General features: G+C 35.3%; 2 protein-coding genes and 1 long non-coding RNA gene across 4 annotated transcripts in view; 2 read left to right on the forward strand and 1 right to left on the reverse strand.

Moving 5' to 3' along the window:
• LOC108365287 (uncharacterized) lies at positions 1-1,197 on the forward strand. Its single transcript, XM_017619278.1, has 2 exons — positions 1-601; positions 707-1,197. The coding sequence occupies exons 1-2, from the start codon at positions 13-15 to the stop codon at positions 1,195-1,197; spliced, it is 1,080 nt and encodes a 359-aa protein (XP_017474767.1). The 5' UTR covers positions 1-12.
• An 8,599-nt stretch (positions 1,198-9,796) lies between these two features.
• Positions 9,797-20,744, reverse strand: part of LOC108365281 (stearoyl-CoA desaturase 5-like) — a 21,643-nt gene continuing 10,695 nt past the window's right edge. For both annotated transcript variants that reach the window (XM_017619271.1, XM_017619272.1), the window contains exons 2-5: positions 11,552-11,906; positions 11,121-11,457; positions 10,276-10,622; positions 9,797-10,187 (exon numbers count right to left, since the gene is read on the reverse strand). In XM_017619271.1, coding sequence (XP_017474760.1) covers positions 9,952-10,187; positions 10,276-10,622; positions 11,121-11,457; positions 11,552-11,906 — 1,275 coding nt within the window. In that variant the 3' untranslated portion in view covers positions 9,797-9,951. The remainder of the gene's footprint in view (positions 10,188-10,275; positions 10,623-11,120; positions 11,458-11,551; positions 11,907-20,744) is intronic.
• The window catches only part of LOC108365283 (uncharacterized), a 22,481-nt gene continuing 16,003 nt past the window's right edge, over positions 14,267-20,744 (forward strand). The window contains exon 1 of the long non-coding RNA XR_001847903.1: positions 14,267-14,278. This is a non-coding gene — a long non-coding RNA (uncharacterized LOC108365283). The remainder of the gene's footprint in view (positions 14,279-20,744) is intronic.

Consider the following 20,744-nt stretch of genomic DNA (forward strand, 5'->3'; position numbering starts at 1 on the left):
GTTAATAAAATAATGGCGCTCAAAATGTCTCAGTGCACGTGCTTTTTTCCAATCATGGCTTTTGTTATTGTTGTTTTTGGGCTGATAGCGCCCACCAATCAAGAGCGTTTGTTTGACAGCGCGCCTACGCAAGCAGCTGACGAACGTAGTGATATACGTAGTAGCAGCAGCGGCAATGCTGCCGACGGAGGAGACTCCACTTCGTTCGCACGCCACACTGAAAAGGTAGTAAAAAGTGTGCCATACTTTCAGGCGTCACTGCCAATGCGCGTCTATGAGTGCTTGCGCGGCTTCAGCATTTTGCGTTGCACAAAATTGTTTGTGCTGCAGAAATTGGAAGAACGCAAGCATATGAGACACACTGGCAACTTGACGCGCGATTTCCTCGATCAATTCTTCGACTCGGACGACAGGCTGGGCAGTTTGATAAACAACAAATACGCCAGTATGTCGGATGAGAAGCTGAATCAGTGTTTGGTTTTGAAATTTCAACGATTCTTTAAGCATCGCGATATCAAACTGCACTTTCTGCCGGGCATAATGGTAAAAATTGTGCCAAGCCGTGACAATAAGCTGAGCTTCACATTGAAGAAGAGTAAAAGTGCGTGGTGGTTCATAGAACAGGAAAATCATGATAGATACTCAACATATGATATCCTACTTTCTCTTTTTTCTCTTGTCTCTCCTCTCTCTAAAATCAAAACAGAATCAAAGATGCAAACCGTGAGTGCGGCTAGTGGACGCGCTTCGAAACTTGTTGAGGAAATCGATGAAACTCTGGCCACTGCGGATGTGACTGAAACCCAAGCTGATGAATTTGCGCACATGAAGCAAAGCGAACTAGGAGGATTGGGCGGCGCTGGAAATGCCGTTGGTGGCGTGGCTGGTGGAGTGGGTGGTGGTCATGGCGCTGGTGGCGGTGGCGGTGCTGGCGGTATACGCCGCAAGAACAAAAAGGGCTCGTACTCCTCATACAAAAACACTATTCTGCAAATGGCTGTGCCGGTAATGGTTATGCCAGCTATTCTAATGGGCACTGTGCTGCCATTCCTCTTGCCCATGCTGAAAATGGCAACTATTATGACAATGATGCTGAACAATAGCGCCTTCATCGCAGCACTTATCTATGCGGCACGAACACACGCGAATGCGCAGGAGGAACAGCACATCAGTTATCCACCACAGGGATACTTTTAGCGATTGATTTTCTAGGTTGTTCTATAAAAGCAAATAAAGTTTGATAAAATGTTGAAAATATTCGATAAAAAATATGTGATGTTGATCTTTCTTTTGGAGCAATCAAATATATGTGGTCATAAGCAATAACCGCCTAAATCGACTTAAGAACAAATTGAGTTATATATGCTATCGTACTATCCATCCCCATCTCGCCAGCTAGGCTATTTAGAAAGTTATACACGAACATATTTGGGTTTCCCCATAAGGTTACCGTTACAATCCAAATGTTTTAAAAGTTTTTTCTCGAACTCAGGCTATTCCCCTTAGGCGGTTATTGCTTAGGACTACAGATATTTAAATAGAATCCTGCACCGTCCCTTAATTTGTTCACGGAATTAAAAATATAAACAGGCACTCAACCAATTTTTTTCTTGTTTTGGCAATTAAATGCCTAGTGCTTTTAATTAATCTTATAAAATCCCTTTCGTTTTCTGATTTATGAGGCCAGTAGCCCGTTTCTGTAACCTTTCTCTGCCGATTATTTCTCTACTAGGGATGAAGCGATACCATGCAGTTATCGATAATTTTACTTGGAAGTACTATCGAAAAAAAGTATCGATACCTGAAAAATATGGGATCTAAAGTATCGATAACTACTCATATCGATACTTTTGGCCAGGAAGTTATTCCTTATGAACTAAAGAGGTTAAATTTTTTTATTTAATGTCATAAGTTAGCCATTATCTGGGAATTCTTCACTCCAAACTATATGTTTAATGATGAATCATATTTGACACAGCCAATCCATTGGAAAAAATTTCAAGAAGGTTAATCTTGTCTAAGAAAAAAAATTAATCATAAGATATTTATGAGAAAAAGTCTGCTTTTGTTGTACCTCCGAAGAATAGAGGCTTTTAAAAATTATGAGCCAAAGATTTAAATACGATAGTTGTAAAAATGTATCTTTATTAAATACTTCACCCGGTAGAATTTTACATACAACTGGAAGTGTGAAGAGTAGAGAAACAAAATGATACGGATGAAATTTTACTAAAAGAAATTCTTCAAAGCATTTAAAAAATTAAAGAATTTCTAGTGTCTAGATACCGCGAACTGGAAAACTTTTCGATATGGCATTTACTTTTCTCCAGACTAAATACGAAGATGGCGTTTAAATTTCCTGGAATATTTTAGTTTTTTCCAAAATTTTTTTTTTAATCAACTTTTCGTACACTACTCTTTTTCTCCTTTGATTATATTCTTTAATATCAGAGCTATACTCCCACTACCTTTTGTAGTTTTCGCTAGTATTTTCTGCGTATGTATTTCCCTGCATTTTGCTCAAGGCCTTCACATGCTAACCCGCGTCACGCCCGTAGAGTTACCCAGTGAGCTTAACATCGCGTTGGTACGTCTGTACTGAACATTCATCCAGTCACTCTTCCACTCGAACAGTTGGGCCGTGTATACGTCGCTTTACATCGACTTTGGTGAAGCACTTGGAGCGTGTATTCTTTGCACTATATCGACTATATCGCATTTGTTGGTTGCCAATTAAACAGCCATAACGAGCAAGGCGCTTAATATGCCGAATAACAATGGAGGAAAAATTGCCGAAGCCACATTGGTCTTAGTATCGAGTATTGGTTTTTCGATACCTACTCAGTACTTGGTTCAAAAGTATCAATGCCAAAATTGCTTGGTATCGATCGAAAAGTATCGAGTATGTACTTGTATTAACTCGTAACGTTTTATGCCTATTCTCTACTGGTAGAGAATATAAATATTAGCAGTAGAGAACTCTTACAGAAACGAGCTATAGGTCCCTTAAAAACGGCTACAACAAGCACGGGGTACAAGTACCTACTTATGTATTCACAGCTCCGTTATATCTTCACTATAAGACACAACTTATTTATATGTAGATTTTACACAAAAGTAATATTAACCAAATTTTTTTGGGTTTCTTCTTTCATGTGTTTTAACTTAAAAAAAAAACTGCGGAAACAAATGGCTATGCAAATTTTTTGAAGCAGTGGGTTATATGCAACTAAACAGGTAAATTGAGGAATACATTTAGTACATATACATATATGATTACCTAACAAATCCAAATGCAAGAAAAAGTTTTCGCTTCTATGGTATTTAATTATCATATTGCTTACATTAAAAACTTCTCATAAAATCCATTTACCGTTAGGAGGCGGCGAAAAACTGTAACTCCTCCCCTTTATGTGCGACAACATCAAGACGCACACCAGTATTTGGAGCTAAAGCTCGGCCAAACGCCTACCAAAATGTGAGCGCCAAAAGATTATTATTGTATTATTTCCTAAAACCAAGGTGGAGTTGTATCTCCACTACCACTACCAAAGATAGTCGTCGACGGACTGTCTCAAGATCTCGTGAATGCAGGTTTAACTCTCCAGGCGTATGCCGATGACATCGTACCAACATGCAGGGACAAGTTCGGATACGAATTTCGATACGTTATGATACCATATATTTTGGAATCGAGAACCCTTGTATCGTATCGAATCGCAAAGGTGCATTACAAACTTAATGAAATTAATAATATACTATTGCACTTTATATTAAAAATAATTTTCTTTTATTAAATTCTTTTTGATATGCTCAAGGAAAAGTAAATATGGGCATTTCCAATCTGGCGTGGCGTGACAAATTGTTAAAAATTAAATGAAAACGTCAAGATTCGAAAACCCTGGGAATTGGTTAACACAATTTGTAGTAATATTTGAAGTATTTAAGGCTAATTTTCCAAGTTCCAAAATGTAAAAATCTTTCCTGTTTTTTTTTATCAGCCGAATTATATGACGTCACGTTGAATGACATTACGCTACTAAAATCTCAATTGAAACTTTTTTGTTAATATTGTTTTTAAACTAATTTTTAACGCAAATAAAATATGAATTTTATGTCGAATATATTTTTTATTTTAACTACAGCGCACCCTAACGCTTTCATTTATTGCAAATCTATGTCGTACTATGACCTACCGCTGGAAACGCCCATATGTCTATACTTTGGAATTGATATGGATATATTTTGGGTTTTAAGAGTCCAACAATCAGATCTAATTTTTTGAATTTGGTATCGATATTGTGAGTATCGAGTCGTTTGATATCGTGTCCCTAGTTCGAACACACTGTCTGTAAACGAATCCAGCTAGTGCTGAATGTTACCAAAAAATGCTGAGCCAAGTTGAGGCTGAATATAAATTCAGAAAAACCACAATAATACTATTCTCAAATAAATATATGTAAATTTGATAGTCTTAAAACAATCAAAATGTACCAAAAAGAGGTTAAATTTCTAAGAGTAATACTAAACCAAAAATTATTCTGGAAAAGGCACGTGGAGTTAACTGCAATGAAAACTGCAAGATAATTCATGGTGTGTTGTTCATGGCAGGAAAGAGCTGGAGATGTTTGCCAATATTGCTGAGATGGAGCTATCATCTGGGTCAATAGAACTGTACAACTTGAGACCATCAAAGCGCTGGAGCTATGGAAACTTGGCAAACCGCACCCTTGGCCATTCTTTTAAATTATACTCCTCTTTAGTATTCAAATAAAGACTCAGGCGAAAACGGCTCTATTAAGGATGGCAGATCGATATCCTGACGAAGCAAGGCCCAACAATGCATTACCGAGAGATACATCTGAAGTTCAGCTACAGAAGGAGATTTCAAACTGATCTAAGTAATAAGAAGGGCTGAGCAGGCATATCTGATACATATCGGATAAACCAAAACATGGTACATTGCCGGCTCTTTACCGAAGAAAAGGCACAGGAATAGTTGCAGTTGGACCGATGTTGCGATCATACAATCATACATATAGTGTAATTCGACGAATAAAAAGTTTACAAATGTGTTAAATGTTTCAAATATTATACCACAATTTTTGTGAGATCTAGCCCAGTTTTTGTTAGTAAATTCCATTAATTTGATTTCCGAAGTGACAACACTGACTTTCACCATGAAATTTGTCCACCTGCCTCCTGCCTCCCGAGGCTGACCTCGAACGGATCCTTCTCGAGACACGTCCTCTAAGGGGTAAATGTGGCAGCCTCTGGAATAGAGATCCAATAACTACATATATTCGCGTATGAGTCGAAGTTGGACGGCATAGTTGGATGAGGTTTTTCCTGATAGGAACTCTCAGTAAATAACATGATCAGGCTGCCGAACCTTTTCAGCGTCTATTAGGCAGATGTGCCAGCTATAAAACAGGCAGCCTCACTAGGCGCAAGGTATTAGCGATTAGAAGGGTAAATATCTACGCTGATAGTCAAGCGACCATCAGGTTCTAGAATCGATCATGATGCGATTGAAACTGCTCGGAGATTGTGTGACCTTTCTCTTAATCGTCTCGGAGTATTCATCTCTGGAAATTGCAGGCCAAACGAATTGGCTGAGCAGGGTGCCCCTTAAGTTATCTCCTGGACTGATGAGCTTGCAGTCAGCTCGGCGCTGTACAAAACCCCATAAATGCAAGGCTTCAAAGTCTTCATGGCCGGCAATTGACTGCGGGTGGTCAAAGGGGCTTCTGCAGTTAGCTAAGCGCCAGTTCTTCATTCTTACCGACCGGTCAAGGTCATTTAGGAACCCATGTGATGCAACCTAATATCGCCAGGTTTGGAGGACGAGATGAAATCATCTCAGCAATTCTTTGCTTGACTAGACTAAGGTTTAAACACCTCGGCTTATATTTCGTCAACTTTACTTTGAGCACCTAAAAAAATGTCCAACTTCACACGAATTACCTTAAGTTACCGTTGCACGAATGCTACAAGGTGTTAACACAATGAAGAACAACTTCTGCCACCTTACCTCACCCAGCCTAACTTTGAAGAAGTAAAATAGAATCGACAAGCCCGTAGAAATATTTTTTATTTATTTAAATAAATCATACACAGATTTCGGAATATTGTATTCTATCGTCAGCATTGTCAATCAACCGACTGATTAGAGGTGTAGCTAGGGTAGGAATGGAATAAAATTTGTGATGGCCACTAACCCATTATTTCCCGAAGAACTTACCAGACTCTTTTATGAATCTTAATGGAGGGAAAAAGAATATAGCTCGACGATGTTCAATATGAGTATGCTTTGCACTATCCTCATTTTTAAAATAATACATACACAGTGGATCGTCGATGATACCTTTGATAACCACCATAGGTCGTCCCCATGGAATGTGGCCCCTAATCACTACTTTCAAACCTGGTAGCTCACTGCTGGTCGCCCTTTTCAGGAAACACTTGGTTGTTTTGCTGGTAAAATTGGTCCCGCTCCAATTGAACGCTCTTAAGAACCGCAAATTGCCAACTCATCAGCAGTTCGTTTCCTTGAACATCACGGTGTTCATTTAATTTCCCTAAAGTTGAAATATGTATACTGTCATGTACACTATAAATTATTGTTCGGTTAATCCCAAAAGCTTAGCGAAGCAAACCATTGTTTGAAAATCAGAAAAAAAAACACAAAAAATTTAAATTTTTACGTATTCTATTCCACTAAGTAGCGGACAGCAATTATGTCTTGTCTTTTACTTCTTAATTTTAATCAATCGCCTGGCTTTGGTTCTGCTAGGTTTAATACGCGATACCACTAACCAATATCCCGCAATCAGAGACAATAAATTCTACAGACAACAAGTCTGCTGGTTGAATGATTGTCTGGTTTACGCATACATACATATTTATATGTAGGTATGTATTTCATAAGTATGTACTTACATATGGACATACATTAGATCGTATCACAAAAATAAATGCAATTTATTCCAAGCGATCTTCAGGAGTGTAAAAATTTTTGCTATTGGTATGCACAAAATTTGCGTTAACCCAACAGAAAATTTGTAACTGCTTCATTTGGTAAATCCAGCAGAAAATTATTAACTGCTTCTTGTGTAACCCAAATGCAATATTTATGTGATTTTTCATTATCAACACCCTGTGTTTGCGACTGCAGACGGCTATATTTGCATTCTAAAAATCTCTGGGTAAATGGTAAAACCATTTTGGCACTATTCCAGGACTTTTTGGGAATAGTTCGGAGCCAGTTCGGGACTAGCTCAGGACTTTTTCAGCATCATTTCGAGACTAGTGCGGACTATTTCATGACTTTGCGTGATCAATTTGAGGCTAGCTCGGAATCTATTCGGACCTAGTTCAGGACTCTTTCGGGTCTAGTTCGGGACTATTTGAGGAATTTTTTGGGACTTGTTTCGGAGCAAGATTGGGTTAATTCGAGGGTATTTCAGGACTGTTTCGAGACTTCTTCGGGACTAGTTTGGAGCCCTTTCGGAACTACTTCGGGGAAAATTTTGGGACTAGTTCAGGACTTTTCCGAGACTACTTTGGGATCATTTTGGGACCAGTTTGAGACTAATTCAGGACTTTTTAGTGATCAATTCGGGGCTAGATCGGAACCAGTTCGGATCGAGTTCAAGACTTTTTCGGGTCTCATTCGGGACTTGTTCGGGGCTAGATCGGAACCAGTTCGGACCTAGTTCAAACTAATTCGGGTCTCATTCGGGACTTGTTCGGGGCTAGTTCGGCACCATTTCAGGACTTTTTTGGGATCATTTTGAGCCTACTTCGATACCAGTTCGGGACTAGTAGTTTTTTAATAACTCCTTAATTCGATGTACATTTTCTACAATTGATATACCGTTGTAAAGGTATTATAAAAACCTACATATTTCCCTAAAAAAAATATTACCCTATCATGACAAATTAAAAAGTTATTATTATTATTTTTTTTTTTTTTTGAACACGGCTCCCTATAATCAATAGTAGCAAGCTCAAAAATACACTAGCATTATCAAAATCGTCTTTACTATATGTATATTTATCAAGCTTGATAAAAAATGGATTATAAATTGAAAAATGTATTAGAACCTAAATGTATAAAGCTTTTAAAACCTATTTTAATTTTTATGAATAAGGCCATCAATTTTTAACTAAATAGTTGGAAATTTTTTCGGCACATTCATTGTGATACGATCTAATGTACATATACACACATATGTATATACTATGTACGTAAGTATATGTATGTGTTTGGCTGTATTCTTGTTCACCTCCAAATTCATGTTTTGCAACAATTATCATTGGTTTCTTTCCATCCATGCTGCTATCGAATTCGATTTCATTTTCAAATACTTCCGCTTATAATATTCTATGCTTCCTCAGCTCCTCTTAAGCAAAAAAAAAAAAAAACAGTAAACTGTATGAGTATGTGTGCATATTAAAGAAATTTGAGCTCACAAAAATTTGCGATCAACTAAAAACAAAAGTTAAAAAAATGACTACGCATCTGCCAAGGTGAGTTGAAAGGCTGCAGATGAGGTCGAAATGATATTGAAAAGCTGAGGTCATGGTTGAATCTATGAATAAAATTTCCATTAACAATTTTTAGTAAGAATTTGCGCATTCAGTTGGAAAAATGGAAAAATTGCAACCGGAACTAATTAATTCGGTATGCAGGGATAATCTCCTGCGTCAGTTGCTAGCTGGAATTAAATAATCGATTGTCTTTATTTATATTTATGAATGCTATTCACTTCTTAATATTATAGCTTTTTCAGGTTAAATGAAACCATTTTCTAATTAAGTGAAACCTTTTTCAGATTCAATGAAGCTTTATTTAAATTAATTGAAACTTTTTTTCAAATTAAGTGAAACATTTTTAAAAGGAAGTACCATTTAGTTTGTAAAAGGTTTCGCTTTGTTTGAAAATGGTTTCATTTAATTTGAAAAAAGTTTCACTTAAACTGAAAATGCTATATACAGCAAAGTGCCTTTTCTTGTTGGATGCATCTTTCAGCATTATTTATTGTTATGCAAACTTTTCCAAAAAAAAGAATTGTAGAAGCATATGCATGTGCATATGTTTGTATGTATTTTAACATAATGCGTTAATCATCTGTTGAAAGCCAGCAGCTTGGCAGTAGTAAAAGGCCGTCGCTATTTTTCGAAACTGTTTTATTGTTTACCTAAACATTTTTGGTTATTCTTTATATAATAATATACAAAATAATTTTAAAGCAAACTAAAACTAGCGTTTCATTACATTTATTGTGCGTATGTTTATAAAAAAAAAATAAACAAACGTTCGCGTTTGAGTTCTAAGACGAAAATAAAAATATAAAAAAAACTCTTAAAACTCTATACAAGCAATCTCCTTAGAACTAGCCTTAACTCTGTATGTTGTATGTGAACTACCTCCCTTAACGTTAAAAGTATGTATGCCGCATAGTACCTCCTCTTAAAAGTACGTACGTTCAAAATTATTGTTGTTGTGTTCATCTTCAACATCATCATTATCATCATTAGCTGCATTTCACATTTCCTTTCACTTTCGAAAGAAATTCTCCTCATTATTTCCTCCACGTCAGCTACTAAATAGTGCGCAAACTGCTCCATCCCTCCCCCTCAGGACACATATGTATATACATATATGTAGATTCCTCCAAGTACATTGAGTATGCGCTTATTGCAAAGACGTCTATAAAAACATGTTGTTGGTGTTCGTACTTTTACATATAGATATTGGTGGTTGTGCGTATTTTTTGTATTTTTTGGATTTTTTTTTTTAATGAAATTTGTTCAGTGTGATAACGGTAGCATGAGAATAGGAAGCTTCAAACAGGCACCAAGTATAATTTTACTAATTAAATACTGTCCTATTCTAAAGCAAAAAAATGAATCTGTGTACGAGCACTGTAAACTGAAATGCTTCTATTCTTCCTTATTCTCGTAAAGCGCGCCCTTACGATCTTCGCTGGAAATATCCGTATCATCCCAACCCCAAATCATGGTATCCTCTTTCTCATGATCGAGTTTCGACACCAGCTGGTTGATGTTCACATTGTTGTTATTTAAGTCATGCAGAGAGTAATGTGAGCCATCACCGGTGCGCTGTAAACGTTTCAGAATCAATTCCTGTGACACCGATTTCAAATCGTAAGCTTGACCTATGAGAAAAAAAATGCAACGAAAAAAAATTTTAGTATACATATTTTGAGCTACTACTGCTTTCTGCATTTATCACTAACGACTTACCAATACGTGCCATGAGATCCAAGAAAGCTGTGGTCCAATTGTGCTTGTATGCTCCCAATTCTCCCGCTTTGTAGTCCCATGGGAAGACATGATGATAGTTATGCCAGCCCTCGCCAAAAGCAATGATCGACACAAATTTGCTATCAACCGAACTGATGTTCTTTTCGTATGGTCTCATGCCGTAGAAGTGAGCAGCGCTGTTCACCAGCCAAGTGCCGTGCAGCGAGAGTGCATAACGAAGCATTGAGCAAACGAAGAAGCAAACTTGGAGAGATGAGCCCAACACAAAGTAGGGGAATAGTGCCGGAAGGACGAAACAGCAAATGGGCATTACAACAAAGTAGTATCTGTAAGCGAGAAAGGGGAGAGTTAGGTATAAAACGAGTCATTTTCGGCAGAAAAGAGGGAAGGACAAAGTGTCACAAATCGAAATTGTTATCGTTATCGAAATTGTTACCGTTATCGACATTGTTGTCGTTATGGACATTGTTGTCGTTATCGAAATTTTTTTTCGTTATCGACGCAGCTATCATTCCCTCTATCGTAATTGTAGGCACTAACGACTGTGTTATCGTTATCGAAACTACTATCGTTATCAATATTGTTATCGCTGCCATAAGCGCCATAGTTATCGTCAATCTACCGTCATCCTTATCATTATTACTGTCGATAATGGCGCCCTTGCCATCATTGATAACGATTTCACGCACAGTGTTACTTACACTTACAATTTATTTACGGATTTTATTTTCTAAATTTCCCCCTTTTTTCAAAACCCTACTAATTGTAAAATTAACACTTCGTTCGAAAATAATACTCAAAATTTCGCTTTTAACTTTACTCACTTCCGCTGGAACTGAACTACAGGATCGGCCAAAATATCGCTCATATCAATGCATTTGCCACGTTCTCTTACATCGGAATGCTTCTTGCACATCAACCAACCCATATGAGCAAAGAAGAAACCACGACCCGAATTGTGCGGATCCGCATTGGTATCGGTGAATTTATGATGCACACGATGATCGCGACACCATTCGTAGATGCTGTTCTGGAACGCGAGCGATTGGCAAAGCATAAGGAATATACGTAATGGCAGTTTGGCTTTGTAAGCGCGATGCGACCATAGACGATGTACACCGGCAGTGATGCCCAAGCCGCCAAGTATGGCATAAAAATAGCCTATCGTACGCGATGGGAGGAAGAGAAAGCATATATATATATTTAGTAAATTAAACAAAAAAATTACATATATGTAACTCCATCATAAACGCACCAATTACAAATTCCAGATAAGCGTTCTCAGCCCAAATTAACCATACACCATAGAGTGCGCTCGAATGCAATAACACAAATAAGAATACATTGAACCAAACGATTTCCATTTTATAAGGTTTCTGCGTAGTCGTATCTGCTTTGTTCTGAGTTTGCGCCACTGGCTTGGCAGAGTTTTGACGACTGATGGCCGCTGCTGACTCGCCCTGATTCGGTACGCGATCATTGTTGCTTGTTGCTGTTTTGCAGGTGCCCTTAGCTAATGTAGCCTGCTTGTTGTTGTTAGCGTCATTATTATTATTGGTGATTGCCGTTTCGGCGATAAGGAAAGTGCTGCCTATCAGATTTGGAGCCATCTGTAAGAGGGAAGAGAAACCGCAAAAAAAATATTAGATTTTTGAATACAAAATTCAGAGGGCAACAAAAGTTAAAAGTTAGTTAAAAGTTAAGTTAACTAAATATATTTTTTTATCTAAAATGTTATAGACATAAATCAATCAGCAAAATGTTTAACTCTCAAAAATAGCTTTTTCAGCAATAAATCATTTGAATCATTTGAGTTTTATTTTCAGCACATCCCGTAAATCATAAGTACATACATGATTGCATAACATACTATGCACGCGCGTCGCTTTTGAAAACTGCTATTGATGAATTTATATAATTGGTTTTTATTAAAAAAAAAAAAAAAACTAAAAAATATATAAGCTGAAAAATAGCTGAAATGAGCTCATTTTTCTCCCTCTCGCATCGCTTTGCCGCTCTTTTAGTCGGCATACTCGTATTAGAGGATAAATATATTCGTATTCTCTCCAGCAGCTAACTAAATAAATAAATAAATTCGTTGCCAACCAACACACACGTTTTTTGCCTTGAAGTCATTACCAATTCGAGTTATGCGTCTATGGTTTCCTTCGGCTAACTACCAAATAAGTTCTAAAGAATCTAAAGCATAAATACTACTATATAGAATGTGTTAATGAAATGTTCAAAAATAACTACGACTCATCAGCTATTCCTGTCAGGTTGCGATAGAAATAAAAAAATTTAAAAGCGGACACCATTTTTAAGGAATATATGTATGTATGTAGTGAAGAAAATACAAAAACTTTGAATACAAATCGCTACAACAGGGACACCAATTTCAATTGAATCGCTTAGAAAGAGTTTAGAGAGTTGCACGTGAACTCGTAAAATTTTGCTAGTTCTTTTTTAGAAATCTGAATTTTGTTAATGCGTACGTTGATTTACATTCAAACGGAAATCGAATATAAACTTGTTCAGTTAGTTCAATTAAAAACTCACTTTAAGAAATAAATCAATTTAAGTGACACAGGCACTCTTTTACACAGAAGGAGGCTTGGCTCGATTGTTGTAGGTAATAAAATTTACTTAAGAGATAAATAAAATATACGGCTCACGAATAAATTAAAAGAAAACACTCAAAAAAAAAAAACAAAATTGAACTTGTTAAAAGACAAGCTGACATTCAGAGAGAACTGGTTTATAGAAATCTCGCAAAATTATATTTGAGGTCGCATTCATAATGTCCATCGATACATAGTTACATATGTACATATGATATCTGTATGTGTGATATGAAGCGAAGATTCTTAAATAATAATATTGATCGTAAGTATTTCCGTATTCAATGGTTCGTAATTTTAAATGCGCCATGGAATTTTTTGTAGCTCTTTCAGCCACCAAGGGTTATAGAAACAATTGAAAAACCACCAGAAAAATATAAGCTTTAAAACATCCTCATTAAATCCTGACATTGACGTTCTACTATAATTGAAACAGTCCCAAAAATCTTATTATTATTGTAATTTTTCTTAAAAGAACTTTGAAACTTTGAAGATATAATTAATTAAAAAAATACTTAAAACACTCTGTGCAAAATAAAATAACATTGTGGGTATCATATAAAGGAAAAAATTCTGTAAAATTAAAAAAGTTTAAATATGTTGGTCCATAAGGACGAAGGAGGTCCTGAATATCCTTTAAAATTTACAATAAATATTTTTGAAAAAAATTTTATGTTAAAGACTGATATACACACGAGTTGATCCTCGAATTTCGACCATCAATCTTTATTGGCATAAACAATTCAAATTAATTAAAGGGCCTTTTTCAATACCTAATTTGTTTGCCTAATATTATTTCTGCAGCTTTCTTAATTTTCACCTGATTTTAGACTTTGATAACTTTCTAGATAGGGAATTTCAATGGATATCAGGCACCATAGTAAATTAATTGGAAAAGTTTCATTGTATGGGATTGGGAATAAAATAACTCATTTTGCCACTAAATAAAATGGTAAATAAAATGTACATATACTTCACCATGGATGGATGGAACATGGAGGCATTACTATAAGGAAAGGAAAAGGTTATAACCCACTATTCTAGCATAAACAATTGAGAGAAACTAAAAAAAAAAACTTGGAGTCCTCATAAGGTAAACAACGTTGACGACAGGAGCAGGACAGGGTTCAAATATGTAGAAACTTTTTGCCTTGAAACTTCAAGGCTGTGTTAGGTTGGAATGGTTCAATTGGTCGATCCTACTCACATATATGCTAAAAGAGGCGCGTTCGGATACCCATCTATGCAGTTGAGGGATTCACTTCACTGCCTTTTGTTTAGTTTATTTTATTAAAGTAGGTACTCTTTTTTCATAATTGCTATCACATGTGTTTCGTCGAATAGCAATAATGTATTTCATTGTTGTACATTAGGGTGGTCCAAAAATGCATGTGAAAGAGTAAAGTCGGAATTTTTATGCTCTCACCCCTTAGGATTGTTCTATACAGGAGCTTTCCAATAATAATACCCAATTGTTTATTTAGCCATTTTTTCATCGCAACTATAATTTACTGGTCCGCAAAAAACTCCGAAAAACGTAATGGTGCGACCAATAAAAAATCGTTAGTATTAAAAAATTGTTAAGTAAACAATTGGGTATTATTATTGAAAGTCTACTGAAGGTCTACCAGGGTTTTCCGATCGAAAAATATTGATTTTCAAGAATTCTATACCATTTCTACGAAAAATTTTATTTTCCCCATATAAAAATACATGGAAAACTTTGAGCGCTTTGAGCCAACTCTAAATATTTTTTGACTTCAAAAAAAAAAAAAAAATGGGGTATACTTTTCTTCGATAAAGAACAATCCTAGGGGCGAGAGCGTTACAATTCCGACTTTACTGTTTTTGGACCACCCTATTTTACATACATATGTATATGTAAGCATGCATTTATCTATTTGCATATATTAATTATTATTTATTCAAATGTACCTAAAATATACATAAACAATAAAAGTTCTGGAAAAATTATTTTGGCAATCAGCTACTTCCGGTCTAAGCTACTCACATACAAACATTTTTGCTGCGTGTTGGGATTTTAACAATTTAACACATTTCGGAAAAAGACATTTTATCGACAGCAAAAACAATAGATTATTAATTAGAACGTCTGATTTTGCAAAGTTTTTTTTTTGCAAGTAAAAATTTCTGTCCTGTCGAATTCGCAAAGAAGTGCTACTTTGAGCTGAGTAGATGGTAAGGCACTCGATGTTCCTTATTGGCGCCAAGTAGCTAGGTGCGTCTGGTACGTTAAATCGATCTTGGTCAAAATCACTTTAGCGGCTATAGCGCCAATCAAAAAGAAGAAGAATCAGGGCAACGAGCTGAGTCGATTTAGTCACCTCCGATTGTTTTTTGTTTGAACGAAATATTCGACTAAAACTAAATGTATTTAAATATTAATCATTTATTAGAAGCGAACAATATCGGTATATCCCATACATTGATTAGGTCTTTGTTCTTATAATGTAACTCCTTTATTTAAGCGGCAAAGATAATTTAGAATCTAATATTTATAGGCGAAGAAGTTTGACTGCTTAATAAATAAGTATCTAAGAATAAAATTAAATACTATTTTAATACATAATACAAAACTTGAAATTCAAAGAAGTTACGAAACTGAAATGAACCCCTAAAATGTGCGCTTTACTACCGAAAAACCTGCAACAATAAGTATTGAATTTTAAAATTTAATTTCAAGTGAAAAATCTTTTATTTAAAATGCCAACTTAACCGCATTTGCATAAATTAAAGAGATGCTGAGACGTGCTTTGGCTGTGTGAAACTTGAAAACTTGCACTTTGTTGGCAGCGCCAAGCGGCTACGCTAGGAATTGACGGACTTGACATTGAATGCTGTTGCGGTTGGTAATTTGCGCACATTGCTCTGTCCCAACCTTGAATGGCGCGTTTGGTAGCTGCTAACATGGCTTTGTTTGGCACGCTGTATGTGTGTAAGTCCACACATACATAGTTGCTTTGCAGCTGTTGCAAGTGCAGCATAACTTCAATGTAAGTTGGATGTAGACACTGATAATGCATCTGCGGCATTTGAGTATGAGTAACTAAAAGTGTTTATGTACAGGGTGATGCGGCAGGCCGAACTACTTGGGATATATGTATGTACATTAGGGTGTCCCATCAAAAAAAAAGTTGCAATTTTTCCAGCGAAATTCTAGTATTTATTATACTTTAAGACGTTCGCCAAAATATTTCCGAAAAGTATTAAGATGTACATGAGCTGGGTCGTTTAAAAGTACCTCCAAAAATCTCATTTCTTTGATGCCGTTGATAAAGTTTTTAAATATTTTTATGCAGACCTTTTAAGCTTAAACTATTCTCTCATATGCGGTGAATTTTTGGTAAAAATATATTAACAACTTATTTTATTTATAAAAAAAAATCTATATTTGCAAGTTTTTCAAATCGGCCAAGCTCATGTAAATCCTAATATTTTTCAGAAATATTTTGGGCGGAAGTCATAAATATAGGAGTGCAATTTTTTCTGTTTGGAGAGTGACGCACCCTTATGTACATATTATATATTTGCTTTTGAAAAATACGAAATGGCGGTTTTCCTATCCAAAATTGAAATAGGCGCAGTTTCTAAAGATTTTAGGCCACAGCAAATTTTCAAATGTGTCTTAATAAACTATAATGCTATCTTCGATAAATATGTACCCCTTATAGATAGCCAAACAAACTTATTTTTTTTTAAATACATACACAAATATGTATGTGCGCAGTGCCGGATTTAGCATCTATGGGCCCATAGGCTCTTTCCGTGTTGCGGCCACGGCCATTCTCCATATTTTAGATTTTTAAATTGTAAACATAACCTAAGCTTACAGGTAAAAATTACGATTAGGTTTTTCTATAAAATCTAAAAATAAATGCTTTGTAAATTTTAAACCACGTTATACTTTTTTGTTTTGCATAGTAGGATCGGTATTGAATGTAAAAAAAAAAATAATAATTTTCCACATACGTACAGGGCCGAAAAAAATATTTACACACACAATTTTTCGCGCTGTATGCAAAGTGAATAAACAATATTTTTGAGTTTTTATGGACCTGAAAGTCATTTTATCATTAAGTTCATATATAAAATTTTCTTTTAAGTTTTTGATTTTCTTTTAAAAATCAAATATTTTTTTTTGTAACCCCCTTTTTGTTTTAATTTTTTTCTTTTTCTGGTTCAATTTTTAGATTTTATTGTTTTAAAAAGAAAAAAATGTATACATATGTTACTGGTCAAATCCGGTTTTAGGACAAACCTGTTTTTCCTAGGGTAAACTCTGCGCTAGGCGTCAGAAAACACCCCACTCAACGCGTTTGTTTAGGTATGGTAGTAACTTGCACCACAGCCACATTTAAATTTTTTCTTCATTTATACTTTGTATAAATTATATACTTTTACAATAAAAAAAATAAACTACGTTTCTTATTGTGAAGTTGTATATTGACAAATTCACTGTTTTGACGAGCGAGGCGAACACCACTGCGACACAAAGGAGTCGGTGGAATCATTCTGACCCCTATGGCCATGCCGGTGGCACGCGTACTCCATTTGCCTGTCGTCGACTCGACGAAACGACGCATTTTATTTTGCTTACTTAACTAAATCAGCTATTTAGTACTTATATTATGTTTTACTACAATGTGAATGCCCTTCGATTAGGGTAGAAAATGAACTAAAAATTTATTTGATCGATCGCCTTCAGTGCCATTTACGTTTCTTAAAAATTTTAAATATGTATATAATTTTTCACTTATTTTTATTTTTTTTTTTGCATGTGGCGCACGCCCCTTTGTGGCGCGGGCCCCTAGGCTGGCGCCTATGTAGCCTGTGCATAAATCCGGCTCAGTATATGCATATGTGCGCGCAAAATTATTGGCACTATTTTGTAGGCCAAGTACATACGCATACATATGTATATGGATAAGTGCATATTTGTATAGAATATTTTTATTGAAACATTTTTTCTCGCAGCTCAAAGTACTTGCATATATGTATATATGTAATTATGTACATAGAATATTTATGCCTTGAGAACCAGTCAGACTGTTGGCAATTTTGCCGCTCTGTCGACCTGTGCACCCCATCATCGCCGAGGCGTCGCATAGAGCGCAGGTTAATCCACTTTATGCAATGAAGAATAATACTTAAACTTTCAGTTTTCTTTTTTGGTTGCTCCCGCCGTTGTGCTTGTTCCATTTGCCATTCTTCACTTTATTTTTCTTTTTATATTTATCTAATTATTCGATTCGATTCGGTACTAAATGTTGCCTGGCAACTTTAATTTTTTTGGCGAAGCGCAACTGGTTAGCCTCATACACGCTAGTTCTACATATAGTATGTATGCATATGTATATGCAAACATACGGCTGTTCGTATATATATATATATATGTATGTACGCTCGTAGATGTTTAAATTAGTATTTTGGTTTTAATTGTTATTTTTTTTTTGTTCTTTAACAAAATGCATTTAACATAGTTTTTCCTCATTTAAATATTTTATGTCTCTCAATTTTGGATAGCGCTTTGGTTGCATTATGCAGAAAATGGAAATGGAATTTGGAGTTTGGAGTTAAGAAGTTACAAAATTGCGGTTACGGCAAACATTATAAGGTTTTAGAAAATTTAATTATTTTTTATCGTCAGCCTTTCACTAATCTTAAGACAATTTATTTGAATGGCTCCATTTAAAAAAATTGTCAATTAGTCATGAACATTTTAATTGGCAGTAACTAAGGTTAATACTTTAAGCGAGAATTAGTTTAGTTGCAAAATTTGTAATAATTTTGGCATCGCAAATCTAACTAAATTAAAATTACAAAATTTTGGAATGGCATTTATTACAGTTTACGCTTACGTGAATATCTTAGTTTGTTGAGAGAATATACATACATAAATCATTGGGCAAAGCGCATGGAATATAGGGCCTGAACCATTAGCGCACACAAGGGGTGAGTTTTGGGGTTCAAACCCCCCCCTAAAGCTAATAACCTCAAATACAATCTGTATCTTAAAGCTAAGAATCCAGCTCTCAAGGAAATTATAAGAAATATTTATTATAATTTCTGTTGCTTGAAAAAGCGCTTTGCTTTTGCTGTAAATTTTCATGAGGGAATAAATATACGAGCATTTTTTTTCTTGAGAGCTGCAAACTGATTTAAGAAATTTTGGTAGAAGAAAATTTCTTTTCCATTTCTCGTCCGTCGTTTTATATGAATTTTTCGTTTTTCTTGAGAGTTCAGTTAATTTTTTCGGTATTTGAAATATTAAAAAAATTTAGCAATCGTGAAAAATCACCATCTCTATCGAAAACCAGAAATCGAAAAAATGAACATAGAAGTGCAAAAATTCATGGAATCAATAAATTTATTTTTACTGACTCTTTTTTAAAATTTTTTATTAGGTACTTTTGAAAGTTGAGCGCATCTTGAGTTTATAGAACTTTTTATTAAACAAGTAGTTTTTAAGGAAAGAACACAACCGACTTCAATTCTCATATTCAAATTTAGGGGTACCGTTAATTTCTTCATGATCCAATCATCGGATCTCTAAAACAAATTACGGGACGACTATCGACGACTATTACGGGATATCTTTCTAATAAAAAAAAAGNGTCCAAAGTTATGTATTCCGGCGAGATGATAACCTCCCTTTTTTTTGAAGTCGGTTAAAAGCGTTTGAGTTCTGTTAATCTGTAAATAAAGTGCAGTTTATGAATTTTAAAACGTTTATTTATTTATTACATACTGTACATAAAACTTGCATAAATGTATTTTAAGGAGGGTATTATCTGAAGCAAATTTTCAGTATTTTCCGGTGATATATTTTCAGAAATATAAAACCCCCCCTAAAATATATTCCTGGGTGCGCCCCTGGCCTGAACAAATGTAGGCGTTAGCTTATATGAACTTTAATTTCACAGGATAGCCGACTGTATTATACCTTCCAAATGCTTGCTGAAAAATCCATTGTTAGATTATACCCAGTGGCAAAATGTATGATAATCGAAAAAATTAACAGTAAAACAGCATTTTTCCCCACGGCGATGTTTCAAGAAAAGTGGGGAAGTTAATTTTGTATTACCTAGAAATCGAGGAATTTATGCGATCTAATATGCATTTTTTGAGAGTTTTTGTATACATTAGAATATTAATCAGTAATGGATTCTAAAACTCATAAGAAAAGCATTACATTATTTATCTCGCATGTAATGCATTACTAGATGCTTTTCCCACTGGGTATGTATAATTTCAGTGCATGACAACTCAACGAACCCAACCAGCGGGCCAGTTTGGAACTGAGATAATCCCAACAGACACTGGAATGCAAAATATTCCGGTAAAAATCCCAATCCAGCAACTAAATAGCCAATTTTAAAATATACTGTCATTCCAATCCAGAGCTTGTATGGAATGCCGATGGACTGAAATGCGCTATGTTCTACAAGTCAAACTCTTTTATTTGATACCCATCCGGGTCCATTAATGGTAAATGTAGTTTATACGACATTTTTCCAATAATTTACATCAACTTGAAAAAAGTGGTCCAACATTCTAGAGCTCTTCTCCTTTCATATGTACCATACCGCATTCGTGTCTTATTCTATTTTCATCTAATTTTGTTGCACAGTGTTTCATTCATAAAGATTTATGCTAAGGTATGACGAATGACGATAACTATTAGTCCATTCTTGGACCACTGTAGGAAGCCAATTTTAAAAGAGATTACAACAAAGCTGGTTTTTGTAATCATAGTAACATTGAGTCTTACCAAAGTTCTTCAGTTTTTCCAAAACCTATAACTGC

The sequence above is a fragment of the Rhagoletis zephyria genome, unplaced genomic scaffold (assembly GCF_001687245.7).
Source record: "Rhagoletis zephyria isolate East Lansing unplaced genomic scaffold, Rhagoletis_zephyria_1.1 Rzeph_scaffold_01825, whole genome shotgun sequence".
Classification (NCBI taxonomy): domain Eukaryota; kingdom Metazoa; phylum Arthropoda; class Insecta; order Diptera; family Tephritidae; genus Rhagoletis; species Rhagoletis zephyria.

Excerpts from the sequence above, each read along its gene's own strand:
- LOC108365287 (XM_017619278.1), top strand. The coding sequence starts at position 13 with ATGGCGCTCAAAATGTCTCAGTGCACGTGCTTTTTTCCAATCATGGCT. Across the intron at positions 602-706 it reads CACATTGAAGAAGAGTAAAA|AATCAAAGATGCAAACCGTG; the intron begins GTGCGTGGTGGT and ends AAATCAAAACAG.